Raw genomic sequence first — 25271 nt, 5'->3', positions numbered from 1 at the left:
AGCTTGGAACCAAAAGAGTCTACAAAGCAAGGAAATGTGTGAGTGACTCCTGGTGAGGGTGGGGTGGGTTTCTTGTAACCTGTTGCAACACTCGGGTCCTGCTCGTTTGAGCATCAATACTGCCACTTCATTAAATGGTGCACGATGGATATAGAGAGAGAGCCTGGTTTAGGAACATGTACACAGCATACAATGAAGAGACCTTTGACCTTTAACCTGCGAAGCTCTCTGTGTGTATTGGGCAAAGCCAGTGTGGCACCAGAGATGGGGTCCATGAGGGGTGGGGGAGTCGGCGTAGGAGAGGGGATCTTCGGTCCATACATTATCACAGCTTTTTTCAGTTAAATAACCAGCACTTCCAAAATAAAACACACCCTCAAACTGCCGTTATTTACAACGCAATTCTTTTTGGGAGGGAATTGGGGGAGAATGGTGGTGGGTGGGGGGGGGGGGGGCAGGGGGGAGGATGGCGGTGGGGGGGGGGGGGGGGGGGGAGATGGATGGTGGTAGTGGGGTGGGCTTGACCTTTACACCTGACAACACTTCAGACGGTATTGGCTAATTCTTACCAAATGTGGCCCAAGAAAAATTAACTCAAAATTAGGATCCTTCTTCAAACAATTTACAAACACAAAAATTAATAGCAGTTTCATAACTTAAGTGCACCGAGTGCATAATTAAATAGTAAAAGCTGTAGAATTAAAGTCATCTTTGTAAAATCATAATGTTCAAATTGTGCCAATAAAGTTCTATTTTGTCTCATCCGAGCCTGGGTCCTGTCTCCTGCTTGATGCTGCCTTAACTTGGCTGAAGCCTCTCCTCTCCCCTGGTCCCCTCTGGCTGAGAGCCTCGATACCGTCTCGCCCCTCCTTCCATCCAGCGCCACGATCTGTAGAAAGGTTGGTCTCCGATGGACTTGGACGAGGGGGAGCGGAGGCTGTAGAGGAGGCAAGGATGGGTGGGGGGGGGGAGCACCAAGCAGGGTCAAGAGTGAAGCTTGCTGTGTGAGTTTTGCTGGAGTTTTTGTTGGAACACGTTGCACCAACCCAGTCTGAGAACTGAATTCTATAAATAACGGGATCGCCACAAGTCAGGTCTTCAAGACGTTCCTAGCAGGGGAATGGGGAGAAAGGGAGGAGATTCAAGTCACCGCTCAATTGCAGACTCTGAGATTCTTGTATTTGGACCATCCATGGCATTACTTGCACTGAGTATCTCGTGGGCAGAGTCGAAACAAACACAGCCACTGTTGGTGTTGCCAGAGGTGGTGGGTTAAAGGAGTACCTCAGCTAGTCATTGTAGAGCTCCAGGCTTAATCCATCGCCTTCTGTGGTCTTGGGGAGAGTCGTGAATGGCGTCAGTCTGAATGAGTGGACTCAGCCCCTCTCCTCCTTCCAACGTGAGCCAACTTCAGGAGGTGAAGTAGGAGTTTTGCATGGAGTACAGGCGGTCTATGGGGTTTCCTATCCTCGCCTGCATGGAGTTTGCTTCGGTGGTTGCTAGGAGACAGTCTCCTAGACTGTTGAGTGAGGTGTCGCTATCCATGTCGTGGAAAAGGGTTTCGTTGCCTGCAGTGGGAAGAAGAGGAAAGAAAACTCATCAGCGCCATCATCAGTCACGTGAACTTCAGGCCAGTCAACACATCTGGACAGCCTGCAATGAGACAAGACCGAGACCACTTGGGCCATCAATGCGTTCTGTAGGCAACCCATCCCCAGGTGAGAAACAATGCACACCTTTATCCAAAACCTTCAAAAGTCAAAGAGCTCTGCAGCCCCCTAGAAGCCTAGTTGGTATTCTAATGGGTGAGGCCGCAGGTAATATCTGCCCCGTAATGGACGTCCAATGGTACACAGATAAGGAGCAGATCACCTGCGATTTAGTTTAGTTTGGTATATAGATACATCGCAGAAACTGGCCCTTCGGCACACCGAGTCCGAGCCAAACATCACTAGGGACAATTTTCAATTTTACCTAAGCCAATTAACCTACAAACCTGTACATCTTTCGAGTGTGGGAGCAAACTAAAGCACCCGGAGAAAACCCATGCAGGTCACAGGGAGAACGTGCAAACTCCATACAGACAGCATTGGTAGTCAGGAACTCTACCACTGTCAGGGTGTTCAGTGGTGTTGGTTAAGGACTAACCATTGGTCAGGATTGTGGGGATAGTTCCTCTGCTCCTCTTTAACAGAGTGACGTGAATTAATTCATCAAATGAACAACATCTCTTGTGTGCTGGTCTCTAGTACCGTAGCACCCAGAGAAAACCCACGCGGTCACAGGGAGAACGTGCAAACTCCAAATGAATAGCACCCGTAGTCAGGATCAAACCCGGGACTGGCGCTGAAAGCCAGAAACTACCGCTGAACCACCGTGCAACCTTTATGTGGCTGGGAGTTCAACTTAAGATCTCCTGACCCAGAGGCTGTCATCCTATCAACTAAGCCTCAGCTTATGCAGATACTTCATCTCAATACCTGTCCAAAGGATTTTGCACGGCACCTTCTCAAGGTGTCCCAGAATGTCACGCAATCAATTAACTCTGAAGTGAATGTTACGAAGGCTAATATGATATTAGAATCCCATTAGTAGTGCCTGACATAACTAGCTGGTCAGCCTGGTGTATTTGTGGGAATAGATATCAAGCAGAGTCCAGGGAGAAGCCCTCTGCCACGCATCAAACAACACTAATTTAAATACATCCCCTTTGTTGTGGGCCTGATGGGCTGAAGGGGTCTACAGGAACTACAGACCGTAAATAAACACAAAGCGCTGGAGTAGCTCAGCGGGTCAAGCAGCATCTCTTGGAGAAAAAGGATGGGTGATGTTTCAGGTCAGAACCCTTCTTTGGACTGAAAGTGAAGTTTTGTCTGCTCCACTGCGAAACCATCACAAGGTAGGATTTTCAGTCCGAGGAAGGGTCCTGACATAAAGCATCACCCATCCTTTTTCTCCAGAGATGCTGCCTGACCCGCTAAGTTACACCAGCAATTTGTGTCTATCTACGGGCTGAATAGTCGACTTCTGCTGGACGTAATTCTGCATCCCAATGCATCTTCGGGAGGAATACACTGGAGCATCCCACTGTCCTGTGCTGTTTACTGATTCATTGTTCTTGTTGGGATCTCAATGTGGTTGGCAAGGCCAGCATTTACTGCCCATCATCCCCAGATCCCCCTGAGAAGATGGTGGTGAGCAGCCTTCTTGAAGCACCATCGTTGTTCTGGTGAAGGTTGTTGGGGATGGCGGTGAGTGTTGGGGTTAGGACCCAGGGGCGATGATGGAGCAGCAATGCACTTCCAAGTCAGGATGGCGTGTGACTTGGAAGGGGAAGCTGTAGGTGGTGATGCTCCCTTGCACCTGCTTTCCTTGCCCTTCTTTGTGTAGAGATCACAAGTTTGGGAGGTCACCTTCCCGGCATATAGATTTTTTTGAAATGGGTACGTTTCAAGGAGAATAAAGTAGTCACCATAAGGGTGCATGTGGTCCCCTGGCATCTGAGGAGGAGTAAGGCCTTGTCGGAAAGGATCGGTGTTGTATCCGTTCTGTTCAATAGCCAGGAGCTGCTGAGGAGGCAGGGTTGTGTAAGGGTTCATCATCGTCTCCATTCCGGGGTTAGAGGAGTTATTCGCTGGGACTGCGCAAGAAAGAAGAGAAAGTGAGTACCACCGAGGACAAACCCCATCCAACTCTGTCCTAGCCTGGTGAGCTGACCTCTACCATGCTGAGGCCAGGCTAGTACGAGCTGACCTCTACCAGCTCCCAGACACCTCCTCCTACTTACCCTTGAACCATGACCCCATGGGTGAGCACCAGGCCAACATTTTGCAGACTATTTCTGATTTCATCACTTCCAACTGTCTGCCCGCCACAGCCTCCAACCTTATCGTTCCCCAGCCTCTCATCATCCATAACCACAACCACCCTGACAGACCCATAGTTTCTACCTGCTCCTGACCCACTGAAATGATTTCCACGTACCTCGACTCCATCCTATCCCTCTTGGTACAATCTCGTACAAGATACCTCACACGCCTTTCGTCTCTTTAATGACCTCCATTCAGGGCCCCCACTCCCTCATCTTTACTGTGGATGTTCAGTCACTCTACACCTCCATCCCCCACCAGCAAGGCCTTAAAGCCCTCCATCTTTTCCTCGACCACAGAACTGGCCAATTTCCCTCTACTAACACTCTCCTCCACCCAGAGCTGGTTCTCACTCTCAGCAACTTCTCCTTCAACTCCTCTTCACAGGCAGTGACCCTGGGGAGGGGGTGAGGGGGGTATTGGGAGCCACCTCTGACCTGTGTTCAGTCGCTGTGTGTTCTGCTGGTCCTGTTGTTGTTGCTGCTGTCGCCGAGCCAGCTTCTTCATCTGCACGGGACAGTGAGGAATAGAGTTATCATCACGGCCAAACATCAACTCACTCCCCTCCTCACACCCAGTGTGGGTCACACTCCCCCCCACACCCAGTGCGACCCCACACCCCCCCCCCCCCCCCCCCCCACACACACACACACACACACACGCGCACACACACGCGCATACACACACACACTAACACACACACACACACATACACTAACACACACACACACACACACACACACACACACTCACACACACACACACACACACACACACACACACAACACACACACACTAACACACACTAACACACACACACACACACACACACTAACACACACACACACACACACACACACACACACACACACACACACACACACACACACACACACACACACACACACACACACACACACACACACACACAGAGTGGGTCCACACACTCCCCGCGCCCAGTGTGTGCTTACTCCCCTCTCATAGTGGGGCCTCACAGTATGGTCACCGTGGACTCAGTGGGCCGAAGGGCCTGATTCCGTGCTGTAACTCTCCATAAAGTCTACATGTGAAATTAAAGTACAATTGAACTGTTGAGAGCAGTGGGGGTAGCACCAGGATTACCTAACCCACAGCGTGCCCTCTCTATCAGGCTGGGCACATCCCGAGCTGGTCAACCTGTCCACCTTAACACCTTGCAGCCATCTCCAACATTTTTACAACTACTAAATAATGCATAAATAATGCATCAAAAGACTGATAATGCATCAATCAAGTGAGCTCGATGACCCCAGATGGGCATCTTACCTTTGCTCGTTGATTTTGGAACCACACTTGTACGACTCGGACACTCAAGCCTGTCTCTGCTGCCAGCGTCTCCCTGACCTTGGAAGGAAAGCAGGAGCCAATTATATAACATAGAAACAAGGAACTGCAGATGCTGGTTTATTAAAAAAAAAGACACAAAGTGCTGGAGTAGATCAGCAGTCAGGCAGCATCCCTGGAAAACATGGATAGGTGACGAATTAGTCTGAAGACGGGTCCCAACCCAAAACATCAAGAAGGGGTCCCAACCTGAAACGTCACCTATCCATGTTCTCCAGTGATGTGAAGTACTGGAGTAACTCAGTGGGTCAAGTTGTATCAAACTTCCACAGGTGTGGGATAGAGCATACTGACTTTTGCATCATAGTCTGGTTTGGTAACTCGAATGCCCAGGGACACAGGAGACTACAGAGTCTTGGTCCATCACAGGTACTGACAATCCATCATCGAAGGGATCTACTGGAGGTGCTGCCTCAAAAACAGCTAATTTCATCTAAGACCTATACCACCCTGGCTATGTTCTCATCTTACTACTACCATCGGGACGAAGGTACAGGACCGTGAAGACCCATGAAGAACAGCTTCCTCTCAGCAACCATCAGGTTCTTGAAAACTACACGCTACTAACATCTGGGATGCTAGAACCACCTGTTGTGCCTTCCCGAGATGTCATGGACCTAACTCAACGAAACACCAGTGAAGGGAGGTGCACATTTGATAACCCCAATGATATTCTTGCATCTACAGGATTAGTTGTTTTGGTGGCCGATTGGGAAAGGGGGAGATGCAGCGAGACCTGGGTGTCATGGTACACCAGTCATTGAAGGTAGGCATGCAGGTGCAGCAGGCAGTAAAGAAAGCGAATGGTATGTTAGCTTTCATTGCAAAAGGATTTGAGTATAGGAGCAGGGATGTTCTACTGCAGTTGTACAGGTGAGACCACACCTGGAGTATTGCGTACAGTTTTGGTCTCCAAATCTGAGGAAGGACATTATTGCCATAGAGGGAGTGCAGAGACGGTTCACCAGACTGATTCCTGCCCATTCTTTCAAAAATTTCAAGCAACAGCACGATTGGATGGGCTGTCAGGACTGTCTTATGAAGAAAGACTTTATAGACTTGGTTTATACTCTCTAGAATTTAGAAGATTGAGAGGGGATCTTATAGAAACTTACAAAATTCTTAAGGGGTTGGACAGGCTAGATGCAGGAAGATTGCTCCCGATGTTGGGGGAGTCCAGGACAAGGGGTCACAGCTTAAGGATAAGGGGGAAATCCTTTAAAACTCGAGATGAGAAGAACTTTTTTCACACAGAGAGTGGTGAATCTCTGGAACTCTCTGTCACAGAGGGTAGTTGAGGCCAGTTCATTAGCTATATTTAAGAGGGAGTTAGATGTGGCCCTTGTGGCTAAGGGGATCAGGGGGTATGGAGAGAAGGCAGCTGCCTGGTTGCCTTGGAAACGGTGAGGTGTCCTCCAGTTGTGAGGGTTACCTGGGAAACAGTGGGGTGAATGCCAGATGTTTGGTTGCCGGGGGCAACTCATTGATGGAGGGGAAGAAAGGGTTGGAGGAGGAGGGTAACAGAGGAAGCATTAACCCCGCTCCAATCGTGATTTCTTTGTGGAGTTTGCACGTTCGCCCTGTGACTGTGACGGTTTCTCCCAAGTGCTCTGGTTTCTTTCGACATCCCAAAGAAGCGGGTTAATTGGTGACATTTATTGCCTTGTGTGGTAGAATCTGGGGAGGTGAGGGTGGGGGGGGGGAGGGGGCTGATGAGAATGTGAGATTAATGCAGGATTAATGCAAATGGGTGATTAGCGGGCTGAAGAGCCTGTATCTCTGCTGTATCTCACTGTGACTCTATATAACTCCCTCCGGATTCCACCAAACGGAGCTCTGTGAAGATCCCACGTGGTGACATGAAGAACATGCAAACTCCACACGGATAGCACCTGAGGTCAGGATTGAACCTAGTTCAGTGGAGCTGTGAAACAGCATCTGTTGTCAGGATTAGGTCTCTGGTGCAGTAAGGAGGCAACTCTACCGCTGTGGCACTGTGCTGCCCCACATTTAGAGTTAATTTTCTATTGTAAATACTATTGCCTCTGTGCCACCCACGGTTTCCAGCCCCAAAATGTTAATTCTGTTTCTCTCTCCCATGGCGGTGCCTAACCTGTTGAGCATTTCCAGCATTTTCTTCTGTTAAGTACCTCGTCTCTCTCCAGCCATGTATCATTTTCCTTCCACTTCACAATTATGCGCCACTTTGTGTTGGTCTATCACATAAAATCCCAATAAAATACATTTACGTTTGTGGTTGTAACGTGACAAAATGTGGAAATGTTCAAGGGGTATGAATACTTTTGCAAGCCACTGTAGTTAATATGTAGGTAGCTGTGTTTGGCATACGGAGTTATTATTGTAAGTTGATATATTTAGTTAGATCGTTTATTAACACTTGGCTTTGGGATTGTGTTTTTCAGTTGAGCGTTTATCCTGGAGTTATAGCACAAGTACCTTGTGTTTTAATTGTAATTTAATTCTAGTTTAGTTTTTAGTTTTAGAGATACAGTACGAAAACAGGCCCTTCGGCCCACCGAGTCCATGGCGACCAGCGATCACCCCGTACACTAGCACTATCCTACACACTAGGGTCAATTTACAATTTTTACCAAAGCCAGTTAACCTACAAACTTGTGTTCAAGAAGGAACTGCAGATGCCAGTTAACCTACAAACCTGTATGTCTTTGGAGCACCTGAGGAAAAACCCATCGAATGTACAAACTCCGTACAGACTGCGTCCGTAGTCAGGATCAAACCCGGGCATCTGGTGCTGTAAGGTGGTAACTCTACCGCTGCGCCACCATGCCAGCACTACAGCACTTTTGTGTTTTGCTCAAGATTCCGGGTTTCTTGTTTCTCTGGTGATCCCAGGGCCTGAACTGGGTTGTGTGGCTACCACCTGAAAACAATCTTCCTGTCCCCAAACAAGCACATCCCTTGATCCATGCCACTGAATCAGGTTTTACACCTTAAATGCTGTTTCCTTTTGTAGCCCATGAGATCGATGCGTGCTGCAGAACTTTGCTAAGTATCTCACTAAAACCCATGCACATCACATTATATGTGTAACCCCACCTTGCATATCCCTGTCACTTCTGCAAATACCTAGCCAGACAGAGATTTATGTGAAGCTCCTCTAACCTTATCTACTGCATCTGGTGTACATCGGCAAGACCAAGCTTAGCTTTTGGCAACCGTTATGCCGAACATTTACACTCGGTCCACCAAAGCCTACCGGGTATCCCAGTTGCTAACCATTTTAACTCTCTTTCCCATTCCCATAACGACCTTTCTGTCCTGTGCCTCCTCCATTGCCATAAACTGGAGGAACAGCACCTTATATTCTGCTTGGATAGTTCCACAACTTCCTCGTTTGCCACTTTGAGGGGCCTGCACTATCTTCCTCAGGTCTGGCCATTGTAGTGCATGTGAATACCTTACATAATTGTTCAACAATAAACATGGATAGTGCTGGAAATTCTCAGCAGTTTGCATCTCTGCAGAAAGAAACAGAGTTAATGTTACAAAGTCCTACCTTGAAAAGGAGAGTAAAAAAAACTGGCTAAGATGCAGTGAGGCAGGGAGTGGGGATAAGGGAGAGAGGTCTCTTTTAAGTTGACCGAGGGGAATATGTAAAATCATGAGAGGCACAGATAGGGTGGACAGACAGGATCTTTCCCTCAGAGTGGAAATGTCAAAGACTAGAGGTCATAGCTTTAAAACGCGAGAGGCAGAATTTGAGAGATACGCAGAGCAAGTTTTTTATACAGAGGGTGGTGGGTGCCTGGGACACAGTTTTAAGTGTGCTAGTGGAGGCAAATATGATAGAGGCATTTATGAGGCTTTTGGTAGGCTCGTGAATATGCAGTGAGTGGAAGGATAAGGATCATGTGTGGGCAGATTAGTTTAGTTTAACCTGGCATCATGTTGCCTGAAGAAGGGTCTCCACCCAAAATGTCACCCATTCCATCTCTCCAGAGACGCTGAGTCACTCCAGCACTTTTTGTCTTTCTTTGGCATCATGTTTGGCAGGGATTGTGGGCTGAAGTAGTGATCCTGTGTTGTAGTCTCTGTGTTCTGTACAAGGTTTATCTGGACAGTTTGTGGATGGGACCAATTAGAAAGTGAAAACAGGGATGAAGGAATGTGGAGCTCACAAAATGCAAAACAGGAGGACATGCCCAGGAGGTCATTCTGGGCATGTCCCCATTCCAAGAGGGGAAAAAAAGGGAAATAAAAGATTGACAAGTTGTGGCCCAGTGTTTCCAATGTTTTCTGTTTTTATTTTATTTTCCATAGTGTGCAGTTTTTTAATGTTCACATACATCAAGCATGTGGTTTAGAGCAACTCCGTGTCTCTGATTGATTTATGATATCCCTTCTACTACAGGAGCTAAACAATATATTACAAATTGGCAACAAGGATGTAAACACAGGACCCCACAGGAGGAAAGGAGGAACAGGGTTTCCTTGCCAGCCAACAAGCATCAGGAACTGCAGCTGAGAAAAGCTCTATCTAACCCTCGGGTGCAGCCATTGGAATACCAGTGGCGATGGATTTTAACACCGATTCTGAACAATGATCATTACTTCAAGACTGGAAACCATCAGAGTTTTGTCAAGGTACTGACTGTCCTCTGGGTTGCAACAATTCCTTTCTAGCAGGTGGTGGGGGGGCACAGTGGGGCAGCGCTAGAGTTGCTGCGACAGAAGCCCGGATTCAATACTGACTACGGGTGCTGTATGTACGGGGTTTGCACGTTTTTAGCGTGGGTTTTCACTGGGTGTTCCGGTTTCATCCCACACTCCAAACATGTATGGGTTTGTAGGTTAATTAGCTTCAGTAAAAATTGTAAATTGGCCCTAGTGTGCAGGATAGTGCAGGTGTACGGGGTGATCGCTGGTTTCCGCGGACTCTGTGTTTCCGCACTGAATCTCTGAACAAAAACTAAAACTAAACATAGGGAAAGTAAAACAAGCAGGACACTTGGTCCTTCTAGCCTGGCCCTCCATTCAATATTATCATGCCTGTATTTTAATTATATCTGTAATGCAAGGTCACGATCCTGCTCTCACTCTCCACGCATGTTGATAGCTTCTGGAAATCTATCTGTCTTCTTCTGTGAGTATTCAGTGAGTTGCAATCCACATGTCTTCCTTGGCAGAGAGCTCCACAGGTTTACCACCCTTTGAGTGGAGACATTTCTTCTCATTCCCAGACACTATATCCTCCTCCAGCCTCATCTACTATTTCCGTGTGGGCTCCTATATATCGGCGAGACCAAGTACAGACTGGGTGATCGTTTAGCTGAATGCCTATGCTCAGTCTGCCTTGGTCAACACAATCTCCCAGTTGCAAATGGAGGCTCGTGCATGCGTGAGCAATGCAAACATATTTTCACTGTGTAGTGCATACGTGACAATAAAGAATCATTGAACCATTGAACTGATTTAGGTATAAATCAAATCTCAAGCTGAGCTCAGGTAAACTCAACACAGTACCTTAGCACTGAAAACTCAGAAGAAGAGAGAAACAAACTTCTTCTTCATTAGTACGGGTGTCAGGAGTTATTGGAAAAAGGCAGGAGAATGACATTGAGAGGGAAAGGTAGATCAGCCATGATTGAATGGGTGCAGTAGACGTAAAGGGCTGAATGGCATAATTCTGCTCCTAAAACTTATGAACTCATGAACAAACATGAGATATCGGTGGAAGTGGCTCAGAGTGAGTGGGCGATGCCCATTGTGATGGTAACAAAGGCCATGCAAGACCAAGACCATCCTACTTCAATGGCACATTAATTAGCAAACTTTTGTTTGTTACTAAACTGGGAGCAATATATGTAGGAAAGAACTGCAGATGCTGGTTTAAATCGAAGGTAGACACAAAATGCTGGAGTAACTCAGCGGAACCGGCAGCATCTCTGGAGAGAACGAGTGGGTGACGTTTCGGGTCGAGATCATTCTTCAATGTAACTGTCTACAATCTTCGCGGAGTTACCAATGTGTATATGGTTCAGAACAGAAATTTGTTTGGTCAAAATGTAAGAAGAGAATAGAAGAGTCACACATAAGCTAGAAAGGGGTATTAAGACTCAGCGCATGGAGAGAAACATTTTAGCTCACATGATAGAGTTTGTGTGCTAAAACCACTCAAACATTTGACATTTGGGAGTGCGACGTCGGATTGATGATTGACGAGATATCTTGTTAAAATAGAAGAGGATTAGATGCGTCACATAAATCACAATTCCAGTGAAAGATGTTCGAGAGATTAAGAAAGTGTTGAGGATATGACTGCATTTTAAAAGTTGATCCTGTAAAAACAGGAAGAACAGCAGGATTCTTCTGAATCGAGTCAAGGTGACACCCTCCTTAGGGTAGGAAATTGATACAATGCAAGTTCCTTTGAGAAGATCAAAGACTTGGAAATCTTGGCCATCGGTGAAACCTGCCATAATGTGTCACTTTTTTTTCACAACTGGAGAGACGTGTGCTCAGGATCACTGCGCATGTGCAGGGTGGTTGGAGGGTGTGAAATAAGTACAATGCATCTTCACGTCTCATGGTGGTCCTTTATGCCCCTGGCTCTCGGGGCAAGTCACCCCTTCATCCTCCAGCTCTGCAAGGAATAGAATCCCAGCCTGCTCAAACTCACTGTGTAGCTCAGACACTCCAGTACTGACAACATCCTCGTGAATCTTCTCTGTGCCCTTTCCAGCTTGACAACATATTTCCTATAACACAGTGCCCAGAACTGAACACAATGCCCAGTTCCAATATATGACAGAGTTACTCTTTAATATTGACGTCCCTCTCTGGAAAGTATTCATTTACAACCACAATCCATCTCCACACCCTGATGACCTTTTTAATCTAATTCTTTGCTTTATTACCTCCTTTCACTTCATGCACATCAGGCTTTTTTCGATCTTACCTGCAGGTAATTCTTTTCTTGTACTCCCTTTTCCTTTCTAATTTCAATCGCACTCACTACCCCACCCCAGGATTTCAGTATTTTTGCACTCTCCAGCCTCATTAATGACTTCCTCACTCTTCACACTCCGTCTCCACAGGTACAGGTACAGACTGGCATTGGGGTAGTAGTGAGGGAGTACCCAGACTGGCATTGGGGCACTAGTGAGTGAGTATCTAGGTCAACACCAGTGCAGTGGAGGTCTCAGGTCAATCTTGGAGTAGTGCTGAGAGAGTTCCCCAGCAAAATCTGGGCAGTGTTGAGCACACTCACTAACTGATATCAAGGCAGCATTGAGGAAGCTCCCAGTATGATATCAGGATTATATTGAGGGAGGTCCCGGATGATATCAAGGCATTGTTGAGGGAGCTCCCAGGGTGATATCGTCAGTATTGAGGGACCTCCCACGGCGATATCGGCAGTATTGAGGGAGCTCCCATAGTAATTCTGGAATTATACAGAGGGTAGACCCAAGGGCCAATACTGGGTTCATCTGCATGCCTGGCATATGCTGCAGAACTGAGCTTTGGATAAACAATGAAAATTGTTCTGGGAAAACCTTTGCTGGACAGACTGAGGCCTCCTTCCGCACAAGATGACAAGGAGAGAGCATGATGCCTGCCCTACCTCTCCCTATGGCACAGCACTGCCCCTCAGGACCCAGGCTACAGAGGAACCATTGGTCTGAAGGAAGAATGTGGTTCAATGAATGCTTCCAACTAGAAGCCATGGGTCAGACCCGTCAATGAGATACTACTTCCTCGCATGGCAGGGAGGTAGACGTCCTACCACCTACACTCTACCCTCTGCTCTACCCACCCACAACCAGTCAGGTTGGACACTGGGACATCCAGTGCTGCTTGCAACAACCCGTCAGCAGATTTAGGAGAGGTGTACAGGGAGGGACAAGGAGACTTCCCACCTTTCACAAGCTTCTCCTACCTTCCTGCAGGGTTTGGAGGACACTTCGAACGATGCCTTGAAAGCACGTCTCTGCTGCGTGGTGAGGATAGTCCTGGGCCTTTTGGGCCTCTTGGGATCTTTGAAGTCTTCGCCTCCTTTGCACTGTAGCTGCCCCAGTTTGTCAGCGCATTCCTCATCGTCACTTTTGGCTGCAGTGGAGGGATGAGAGGAGGTGATAGATCAGTATAGTGTCACTGTGCTGGTATGGCAACCTCCATTAATTCCCATAGTCCATGATACGTAACAGTAACAATCTCCTTCCTGAGCGTAGGCTCACCCTCGAGCTTATTCCCAAAGCAATACGTTCAATCCCACGCATCCCAGGCTCACTGGTCTGTCCCAGTTTTGGACTGCTAGCAACCAGATCATTAGATTTAATTACTGAACAACATTGACCAAATGTGTTTTGGTTTTGGTTTCATTCCCAATGCACAGTGGAACTGCCTGAGTTAGAGTCACACACCACTAAAGCCGGATCTTTGGCCCACCAAGTCTGCATTATCCATCAAACACCAATCCCATGTTGTTGGCCCCCCACATGCCACCCTTCTTGATCAGTTCGGGTGTCAGGGGTTATGGGGTGAAGGCAAGAGAATATGGGGTTGAGAGGAAAAGATAGATCAACCATGATTAAATGGCGTAGTAGACTTGATGGGCCAAATGGCCTAATTCTACTCCGAGAATTTATGAACTTATGAGTGACCGCTAGGATCCTATCACGAGGGGAGTGAAAACTCATGGAATCATTACAAACTGTTTTATTCCACTTCATTATTAAATCATATTATTTTTTTAAATTAAGATGTGATGAAAGGTTGTTAAGACCAAAAATGATGGATTATTCAGTTGGCTTTTAACCAGCTGAGGATGGTGAGGCCCCAGAAAGTGGGTACATTGTGTGATCAATGGGCACAAGGTGGTTGCAAGGTAAGCACTACTGGATACATGGTGGGAGCTTGGTCGCACCCCAACGTACTTCCAAGCAAATCCAGCTCTCTCAAACTTGGACCACAGAGCCAACTCTTCACACATTGAGTATAGAAGCTGGGATGTAATGTTAAAATTGTACACGGCATTGGTGAGACCAAATCTGGAGTATGGTGTACAATTTTGGTCGCCCAATTATAGGAAGGATGTCAACAAAATAGAGAGAGTACAGAGGAGATTTACTAGAATGTTGCCTGGGTTTTAACAACTAAGTTACAGAGAAAGGTTGAATAAGTTAGGTCTTTATTCTCTGGAGTGCAGAAGGTTAAGGGGGGACATGATAGAGGTCTTTAAAATGATGAGAGGGATAGACAGAGTTGATGTGGCCAAGCTTTTCCCTTTGAGAATAGGGAAGATTCAAACAAGTGGACATGACTTCAGAATTAAGGGACAGAAGTTTAGGGGTAACATGAGGGGGAACTTCTTTACTCAGAGAGTGGTAGCGGTGTGGAATGAGCTTTCAGTGGAAGTGGTGGAGGCAGGTTCGTTGGTATCATTTAAAAATAAATTGGATAGGCATACGGATGAGAAGGGAATGGAGGGTTATGGTATGAGTGCAGGCAGGTGGGACTAAGGGAAAATAATTGTTCGGCACGGACTTGTAGGGCCGAGATGGCCTGTTTCCGTGCTGTAATTGTTATATGGTTATATGGTTATATGGTTATCTCCAAAACGTTGCAGTCAGCCAAACAGCCAAAGAGCCTGCAGTCAACTATTCTTCTCCCTTTCCTATCAACTGAAATAACAAGATGAAGTTCCTGGCCTTATAATTAAATGAAATGGCAACCTTGTAATTTTCCACCGGAACCGACCTTCACACAGCTGAACATCACAAAGAGAAATAATGCTAGTGGCTGAGATCCAACCTCCCCCACCGTTCAGAGTACCTCTCTCACTCAGCAACTAGCACAGTGGCGCAGTGCTCGAGCTGCTGCCTTACAGCACTAGAGACCCGGGTTCGATCCTAACTACGAGCGCTGTCTGTATCGAGTTTGTACGTACTCCCCATGACCTGCGTGGCTTTTCTCCAGGGTCTCCGGTTTCCTCCCACACTCCAAAGACATACAGGTTTGTAGATTGATTGGCTTGTTATAATTGTAAATTCTCCCTAGTGTGTGTGGGATAGTGTTAGTGTGCGGGGATCGCAGGTCAGCGCAGACCTGGTGGGCCGAAGGGCTCGTTTCCATGCTATATCTCTAAACTAAACTAAACTAGTATAGTTTATATTGAGGTGGGCTCCTGTGGACCCTGTTCAGTAGCAGGAGGCAGCAGGGTGGAAGTGGACATGAAATCTAGCTGAGACCTGCATTTAACAGGGAGATGGAGGTGAGACCGTGTGGGGTTTGTGTGTCATTAAAAGTAATTCTGACACTCTCCTCACAATCCTTTATTCCCCACAGATCAATCATATTTATTAGATGTTTTTAAATCTCGAGTTGCAACATCTTGTTGCATTTTCGTACTGTCTGTCCATGGACAAATGTTCCAATCTTTCTCATGCAATTGGCCCCTCGTACATATATAAATGGCATTATCAATTTTCAAGCCATTAGTTACAAACTGAATTGTGTCTCTCTCAAACTGTGGACAGAATTCAAACATATGAGATCCCTTACTATCCAATTACTAATTATTTGTGTCTTGCTACACAAGGTCAAAATAATTGTTTCCCTCGTTGGTTCAGGAGAAGAATGTTGCAGAAAAATAGCCTGATTGTATTTTATAAAAAGTATCCTCCATACAACCTTTCCCAATGTTATGTGCCCAACCCATGTGAAGCTCAGAAAGTCCCAAACTATTCCATTAACTTTCCTACAGCTTTCTTTGTGCTGACATTCGTAAAGTAACATTGAGGGGTTACGGCACCATCAGACCCCATTATAATTTCATTCTCTGATTTTTAGATGGCATTTTGAAATAAAGTTTGGATTTTTTTCCCACCTAAGCTCCTGTTCAACACGCATCTTTCAAATGGGCGGCGCGGTGGTGCAGCGGTAGAGTTGCTGCCTTACTGCGCCAGAGATCTGACTACGGGTGCTGTCTGTATGGAGTTTACACGTTCTCCCTGTGACTGCGTGGGTTTTCTTCAGGTGCACCAGTTTCCTCCCACACTCCAAAGACATACAGGTTTGTAGGTTAATTGACCGGCAAAAAAAATGTTAATTGTCCCTGGTGTGTAGGATAATGTTAGTGTATGGGGTGATCACTATTCATTGCAGCTTTGGGGGACTGGGGGCCTGTTTCTGCGTTGTAGGTCCAAAGTCTCAAATAAAATTGAAATGGGACGTTCTGGTCATAAGTTCATGTTCATTGGTAAAGGAGCAGAATTAGGCCATTCGGCCCATCAAGTCCACTCCGCCTTTCAATCATGGCTGATCTATCACTCCCTCCCAATCCCATTCTCCTGCCTTCTCCCAATAACCCTTGATACCTGCACTAATCAAGAATCTATCTATCTCTGCCTTAAAAAAATCCATTGGCCTCCGCAGCCTGTGGCAATGAATTCCACAGATTCACCGCCCTCTCGGACCTTCTCAATTTGAAGAAGGGTCCTGACTCAAAATATCACCTATCCATGTTCGCCAGAGATGCTGCCTGACCCGCTGAGTTACTCCAGCACTTTGTGTCTTTTTTTTGTAAACCAGCACCTGCAGTTCCTCGTGCCTCCATTTTCTGTGGATTATCTGATTATTTTTTCCCCTGGCACTTATGGGATTCTGAAGCTGCGAAGGTTGCTACCTAAATGCACTTTTCTTCTTTTCTATAGTCTGCTCCAAACAAGCAGTTCCAGCTGTGTGGGAGTGGCTCGGAGTGTCTCTCACTCACTGATATCGTCCACTTTCGTACAGTGTCTAATTTCTTTCTGCTTCCCCATCTGCAAAGTGCCTCAAGGTGTTGTTCTACATTAAAGGTGCTGTACAAGATGCACCACTGCTTTGATTGTCAAATTAGAAGCTGGTGAATCTGTCTCCCAGCGAGAATGCGTGCCTTCAGGAGAGGAAGGAGAACATGTGAGAAGTTGTGGCACATCATAAATCAAACGGTGAGCCGGGCTGCCCCCTGGAACTCAAAGAGCTTTAAGTGCGTTGATTCTTTGAAGAGCGCGCGGTTGTATATTCAAAGGCTGATTTGAAAACTGCGGATAACTATTTAATTTTGAGCAGCGCTGTCTGCAAAGCGAAGGGTGAATCGCTTTGGAGAACCAGTTGGAACGGTTTGACTCCTCCAAGCCTGCGTGGACTGTAGATGTACAGTCCCCGCCCTGTCATTAATCACCTCACACCCTGACAGCTCAGGTCCCCAGATAAAAGGCAGCCTCGACAAAACATGCTGGAATCAAAGCAGGGCTGGGAAAATAAAACCCTTCATATATCATATTCCTGGCAATGGAACTGGGTCTGCTGCCAACTACATTTCACTAACCGACTTACCCCGGGCGCTGACTCTTCCTGAAGATCGACACAAAGTGCTGGAGTAACTCAGCGGGTCAGGCAACATCTCAGGAGAAGAAGGATGGGCGACGTTTCAGGTCAGGCCCTTTGTCAGAACCCTGTAGGGTCCCAAACCAAAATGTCACCTATCCTTTTCCTCTAGAGATGCTGCCTGACCCTTTGAGTTACTCCAGCACTCTGTGTCCATCTTTGGTATAAACCAGCATCTGCTGTTCTTTGTTTCTATTCTCTGACGTTAGCTGCAGTTTTCCGGCTCGTGGGTTTTATTTCTATCCATCGCCAACACACCTCCTTCCCTCTTCCAGCGACCAAAATAAAATCCACTCGAACTGAAGGAAGATCCCAACCTGAAACTTACTCTGATTATTTCCTTCCACAGATGCTGCCTGGCTTTCCGAGTTCCTCCACCACTTTGCTGTTTGATCTACTAGACCCTCAGTCCCCAAGTAATGGCCAACAGAGTTGGTGTGATGGTGCCTGCTCAGCGGCAGATTGCAGGGGTGGGGATGTGTGTTGACACGTCACGTCTGGTAGCAGACACGGAGTCACAGTCACACAGCTAGGAAGCAGGCCCTTCGGCCCAACTTGCCCACACCCACCAGCATGTCGCATCTACACAAATCCCACCTGTCTCCCTCTAAACCAGGCCTCAGTCACCTGCCTCAGAAAGCAGCCCTAAGCAACAAAAAATAACAACACTTCATGCCAGCTCTAAATTGATTCAGCCCCTCCTTCAACCTCAAACATTATTCATTCTGCCCCTGAATCTAATCCACGGCCGAGGATTCATGGTCAGTGTAGGGATGGATGGTGGGGGAAGTGCAGAGGAGTGGGTTACAAAGCAGGTAAACAGACTTGTGGTTATTCCTCAAGTGTGTGTTTGTGTGTGTGTGTGTGTGTGTGTGTGTGTGTGAGACAGGCCCTTGTATTGGTCTAAACAGGGGACCAGCTGTGGGTATAGCATTTATTCTATTGATGCAAAAGAACGCAAACATTAATTAAGTTGTCTTTGGAAGGCCCTCATTCTAGGGTCCGCTGAAGCACTCGCTGAGGTTAGTCAATCCTTCGTAAAAAAGGGAAACCAGCACAAGACGCCATTGACTAACTCTCGACCCCGCTCTCCAAAATTAATAAAGACCTTGGTTCACAGACATCACTAAGAAGGAGAGGGAGCATTAGTGATCTTTAATTGGAAATTGTACTCCTCCTGGTCGTTCTTTGTTTACCCAGGATTGTCTCTTCATACTGGGTGAAAGCAATGATTAAATCTTAGACTGCGGGATTAGAGGTGGCATATGGGTCTCAAGAGAGCTACCTCTCATCTCTTACATTCTCATAAAAAGTGGCTTTGAGGTGCACTCTCTCGCACTATTAAACCCTCTTTGATATTCTGCTTAGTTTGAATCAGAAAAGATGGGAGGAAAGAATTAAAAGAAATGTGTGGCTCTTCACTTGGCTTTTAGCAGTGAAGGGTGCGAGGGGCTGTCGGAGCAGCTCGCTGAGTCGACAGATCCTCTTGTGCAAGATCCTCTCGTTCTCAGCGTGCCCTTTCAGTATGCCCGTCCCTCTGCGCTGCACACACAATAAGCCAGCAGCAATCCTCATTCAAGCTGTGCTCCTGGTGACACACACAACAGGTGGCTCGTGGAGTCATGCAGCACTGAAACATGCCCTTCGGCCCGTTAAATCCGTGCCAGGCAGCAAGCACCTCTTTACGCTATTCCCATTTTCTTCTCCCCTCATTCCCATCGACTCCTTCCAGATTCTACCACACGCACACGCACACACATGCACTGCACACACACTCACACACACACACTGCACATACACACGCACACACACACACACACACACACACACACATGCATACACATGCACACACACACACATGCACACATACACACGCACACACATGCACACATACACAACCTTGCCTCAACACCCCTACCCCATGGCCACAGTGCATTGATCAGTGTCAGTCAGGTGTAGGACTGGTATCTGTGGGTCTCATCAACTGTGGAAATTTGAGCCTTTCATAAAGAATATGACAAGAGATATCTTATTTTCCTGCTAGAGCTTGGAGAGTCCTTCAAACTCTTCTGGGGCCTTAGTTTATCTTGGAGATATAGCACATAAACAGGCCCTTTTGCCCACCGAGCCGATGCCAAGCATTTATCACCCACTTATACTAGTTCAATGTTACCCCACTTTCTCATTCACTCCCTACACATTTCCAGCATCCAAGGTCAGGATCGAACCCGGGTCTCTGGCATAGTGAGCAGTTGCCCTACCAGCTGTGCCACTGTGCCACCCTTCACCGCAAAGCATGATATAAGCGAGTTTGGTATTCTGAAAAACGCAAGGAATCATGGGATTTGTCAAAGGTCACTCAATACAAACATTCTCGGGAGCTATGCTGCATGGATACAGACCTCCGTTTCATCCGTAGTCAGGATCGAACCTGGGTCTCCGGCGCTGCAAGTGCTGTTGAATTGTTACTGGACCATCCCCATCCCCTCCCGAGTGTCCCATCCCTGTCCAGGGATGGCTGGAGATGTCTGGGGTGACCCTGGATTGACGGGACACCGGCCCAGGCTTACAGCCAGCGCGGAGAAGAAGCGCTAACTCCAGCTCAACTCTGCCTGTCCCGCCGGGTTAATCGACAGCCCTAATCGGAGCAGTGGAGTTAGCACTTTGTCTCCATGCTGGCTGGGAGCCTGGGCCGGTGTCCCATCAATCTACGGTCACCCCGGACATCTCCGGCCACCCCCGGACAGGAAGGGACACTCGAGAGGGGACGGGGATGGTCCAGTAGCAAATCAACAGTGCTTGCAGCGCCGGAGACCCGGGTTCGATCATGGCTACGGATGAAACGCAGGTCTGTACACGCAGCAGCACAGTTGCCAAGAATGTTTGTATCAAGTGACCTATGACCAGGGCATGCGCAGTTGGAATACCGAACTTGCTTATTGTCACGCAGAAACAGGTACAAATACCTAGATGGTGGCCAAAGGCTTTGTCAAAGAGCAGCTTTAATAAATAACAGGACGTCCCAAAGGAAGTTGAAGCCACAGCTGTTCATCAACAGCAGGGACGTGTCAGAGGCCAGATTGAGAGGACCTCTGTTCTCCTTCAGTGGTGAGGCTGAAGGTGATGCTGGCTAGCTTAGGGTTTGAGGATCTGAATGAGGAATGAGACGGTTTATATTAAGTTGTGTTTGGGAATCCAAGGCCATGGGTTATCAGGACGTGCAGTATGTTCGGAGACAATGAGCAGGTTTTTGATGAGATTTACTTAATGGAGGGTGAAGGATGTCATTGGATTGATAACAAGGTCCAATGAAACCAACCACTGCAGTGACTCACAGCACCACATGGGGGCAGCACGGTGGTGAAGCGGTAGAGTTGCTGCCTCACAGCACCGGAGACCCAGGTTCAATCCTGACTACGGGTGCTGTCTGTAGCAAGTTTTTATGTCCTCCCTATAGCTGCCTGGATTTTCTCTGGGAGCTTCGGTTTCCTCCCACAATTCTAAGAAATATGGGGTTGTAGGTTAATTTGACTACTGTAAATTGTAAATTGTCCCTAGTGTGTAGGAGAGTGCTAGTGTACGGGGATTGCTTGTCGGCAGAAACTCGGTGGGCTAAAGGGCCTGTTTCTGCGCTGTATCTCTAAACTGAACTAAACACTGCCATAGGCATAGGGCAGGTTCTGCAGGATCTGCAGGAATTCCACATCTTTGTGAAACAATATTCCTCCCAAATCAATTACAACCAAGTCAGCACAAAATATTTTTTTAAAGATTTATTTTCAACCACTGCCTATCTTCATGTTTATTCCTGCCAATAATTATGTCTCCTCCGTGTTATGCAACAGTACCATGAATAGAGCAAGTCTTTCTTCAAAGGGTGAGGCGGCCCAGTGTCAACCTGATGTATGTGTCCCAGTAATAAAAATGTAGAGGGCAATTTGCAGGCGGATTGTGCGGCCATGCCAGTGATGGAAGCAGCAGATCCCTGCGTGTGCCTTTCAAAGTCACCGGAAAATGACCAGTGCCTGCCTTCTGTTAGTGTCTGCAAACTTTCAGAGAGAGAATTAGAGAAAGAGAGAGAGGAAGGAAGAGAGAAAGGAACAGACAGACAGACAGACAGAAAAAAATGATAAATACATGAATAAATAAATAGATTAATGAGTAAATAAATGTGGGTTGGTTAAATAGCCCACTGTAAATAGTCCTGGCACTAGAATCAGACATTGTACTGGCACAGAACAGATAATAAATTACAGGGGTATAAGGGGCAATGGGGTTGATGAGATTACTCCGCTGGGTGCTGGTATGAACTCGATGCACTGAACCTTTGCCCTTAACTTTTGGAATGAAAACGGAGAATGCTGAAAACAGGTCAGGCAGCATCTGTGGAGAGAGACATATAGTGACACAGTGTGGAAACAGGCCCTTCGATCCAACTTGCCCACATGGGCCAACATGACCCAGCTACACGAGTCCAACCAAAATGTGGTGACTTAAGGTCACAGTGGCACAGTGGTGCAGCGATAGAGTTGCTGCCTTACAGCGTTAGAGGCTTGGGCTTAATCCTGATTATGGGTGGTGTCTGTACAGAGTTTGTATGTTCTACTTGTGACTACGTGAATTTCCCCGGGTGCTCAGGTTTCCTCCCACACTCCAGAGACCTACAGGGCTTGTAGGTTAATTGGCTTTGGTAAAAGTTGTAAATTGTCCCTAGTCTTCAGGATAGTGCTGGTGTATGGGAATCGCCGGTCAGTGTGGACTCGATGGGCCGAAGGGCCTGATTCCGTGCTGTATCTCTAAAGTAAAGTGTAAAGACCACCCCCAGCCACAGGTTGGGTGGCAGAGGGGTGAGCGGACAGTCCGGGTGTGGGTTACCTGAGTCTGAGGCAGCCGGACTGACCAAGCTCAGCAGCTCCCGTTCCTTCTCGTAGTCGCTCTTGCAGAGCAGCTGGCCCTCCTTCAGCACAAACTCGTCGCCCTTACGTAGCTGCCTCTCGCACACACAGCAGCAGAAGCAGTGCAGGTGGTAAACGCTCTTCTGGGCCCGCATGACGAACTCGGTGGGGGCAATGGTCTCCACGCAGCCGCTGCACTTAGCCGCAAACAGCCTGTGGAGCCAAGGACAAGAGCCAGGTGAGCAATGGAGCAAATAGCATTGGCAGAGATTACATTCCCAGCACAGCCACACTCCATCCTTCTCTCAGCCTTTTCTACCTTCTGACAGTGATAGAGTCACACAGAGTGGAAACAGGCCCAGTGGCCCAACTTGCCGACATTGACCATGTCCCATCTGCATGAGCCCCACCTGTCTCCGTTTGCCCCATATCCCTATAACCCAATCCTGTCCATGTACCTGTCTAAATGTTTCTTGAACTTTGCGATAGTACCTGCCTCAACTTCCACCTCCATACCCCCAACACCCATAGAACATACAACAGGAAAAGACAGGAAAATGCCCTTTGGCCCATTATGCCTGTGATGCCCACAATGCCAGTTTAAACTGTACATCTGCCTGCATATGATCCAAAACATAAAACATAGAACAGTACTTTACAGGAACAGATTCTTCGACCCACAATGTTTGTGCCAAACATGATGCCAAGACCAACTCTTATCTGTCTGCACATAATCCATTCTCTGCATATCCATGTGCCTATCCAAAAGTCTCTTAAATGCCACTTTTGTAGCTGCCTCAATCATCGCACCCAGTAGCACATTCCAGGCACTCACCACCCTCTATAAAAACCCATGCACAGCACATCCCCTTTAAACCTTTGTTCCTCTCATCTTAAAGCTCTGCACTCCAGTATTCAATATTTCCATCCTGGAAAAAAGGTTCTGGCTGTCTGCCCTATCTGTGTCTCTCATAATTTTATATGCTTCTACTAGGTCTCCCTTCACACACCAGAGAAAACAAATCAAGTCTATCCAACCTATCCCTTTAGGGAATGCTGCTTAATCCAGACATCATTCCAGTAACAGGACAACCAGAACAGCATGCAATTCTCTAAAAGCTGTCTAACTAATATCCGATAAAGGTGATTGATGACCTCCTGACTCTTATACTCAATGCCCTGACTTATCAAGGCAAGCATACCATACAAGAAGATAGACACCAAAAGCTGGAGTAACAACGGGTTAGCATGGGTGAAGGAATGGGTGACGTTCCGGGTCGAGACCCTTCTCTAGACTGGATAAGTCTGGTCCGACTGGTAAGCATACCATATGCCTTCTTTATCAATATCAATGTGTTGCCCCTTACAGGAAGTTATGGCCAATCTTATTCAAAAACTGTGATCCCTTGTTCTAACTTAATCCGCCCTGTCAAGAACTTTGTAACTTTCACAGAGTTCCCTCTCACCATTCTGAGCATCAGACAACAGAGTAGTCTATAGCGACCACAGAGACAACAGAGAATAGGGCAGCACGGTGGCACAGCGGTAGAGTTGCTGCCTTACAGCACTTGCAGCGCCGGTGACCCAGGATTGATCCCGACTACGGGTGCTGTCTGTACAGAGTTTGTAAGTTCTCCCTGTGACTACGTAGATTTTCTCCGAGATCTTCAGTTTCCTCCCACACTCCAAAAACATGCAGATTTTTAAGTTAATTGGCTTGGTAAATGTAAAATTTATCACTGGTATGTGTAGGATAGTGTTAATATGCAGGGATCGCTGGTATGTGTAGGATAGTGTTAATATGCAGGGATTGCTGGTATGTGTAGGATAGTGTTAATATGCAGGGATCGCTGGTATGTGTAAGATAGTGTTAATATGCATGGATTGCTGGTATGTGTAGGATAGTGTTAATATGCAGGGATCGCTGGTCGGCGCGGACCCAATGGGCCAAAGGGCCTGTTTCCCAGCTCTATCTCAAAACAAAACTAAACCAAGTTCCGTCAATCTCTACCGACAATCCTATCGACACTGAAACCATTCTGGTCAGCACTCGCTGCATGCTCTGTACAGCAAGTATATCCTTGTTCCAGGCAGCAGGCTGCACTGCGCACAATGCCACAGACACCATCTCACAAAGACCCTGCATTTACATGGAGATCTGGCATTCTGATTCAACACCACTCTGGTCAACATCTGATGCAGAGAAAAACCAAGCAGGGTTGCGTCAAAGGCAGCCGATCCACCATCACTTGATGCAAAACCTGGAGACTCACTACCCATCTACATTTTCCTGCAATTTCGCAATTTGGTTTAGTAAGGAGGAGTTCCAATGCATATCTATAAAAATCCTCAGTGGGGGAATGGGTGGGGCATCAAGGTACATATCCATGCCTGCTTAGCTACATCTCGACAACAATTAAAAACAAAATATCCACAATCAGGTACTGGAACAGAGAACAGCATGAAATATCCACAGTGTCCTGCGGGTCTCCCGTGGGATGAGTAATAGAGAGCAGCAGTGAGTAGAGTCATAGTCAACTGTTCCCTATTGACTTTGCACTGACTATCAAGCATCCATTTACACTAACTCTACACTGTCACAAGGAGAACATCCAAACTCTACACATCCAGCACCATCATAGAGATTGAACTCTGGATGAGAAACCCTGGTGTGTGAGGCAGCAGCTCTACCATCTCAGTGGGACAATGGGTG

The 25271-nt window shown here is 47.1% G+C and overlaps 1 protein-coding gene across 3 annotated transcripts in view; it reads right to left on the bottom strand.

The window, feature by feature from the left end:
- Window positions 1-493: 493 nt before the first annotated feature.
- The window catches only part of LOC129701056 (LIM homeobox transcription factor 1-alpha-like), a 198762-nt gene continuing 173984 nt past the window's right edge, over window positions 494-25271 (bottom strand). For 2 of the 3 annotated variants that reach the window (XM_055642003.1, XM_055642002.1), the window contains exons 4-8: window positions 22539-22771; window positions 13174-13343; window positions 5175-5252; window positions 4307-4376; window positions 2164-3640 (exon numbers count right to left, since the gene is read on the bottom strand). In XM_055642003.1, the coding sequence (XP_055497978.1) occupies window positions 3165-3640; window positions 4307-4376; window positions 5175-5252; window positions 13174-13343; window positions 22539-22771 (1027 nt within the window). In that variant the 3' untranslated portion in view covers window positions 2164-3164. Of the gene's footprint in view, window positions 1569-2163; window positions 3641-4306; window positions 4377-5174; window positions 5253-13173; window positions 13344-22538; window positions 22772-25271 lie in introns of those variants that run through there. The other variant, XM_055642004.1, reaches the window with a different exon arrangement.

This window comes from Leucoraja erinacea, chromosome 10 (assembly GCF_028641065.1).
Source record: "Leucoraja erinacea ecotype New England chromosome 10, Leri_hhj_1, whole genome shotgun sequence".
Taxonomy (NCBI): domain Eukaryota; kingdom Metazoa; phylum Chordata; class Chondrichthyes; order Rajiformes; family Rajidae; genus Leucoraja; species Leucoraja erinaceus.
Note: the sequence above shows the minus strand (reverse complement) of the source record. Positions and strands in the feature narration are given on the sequence as shown.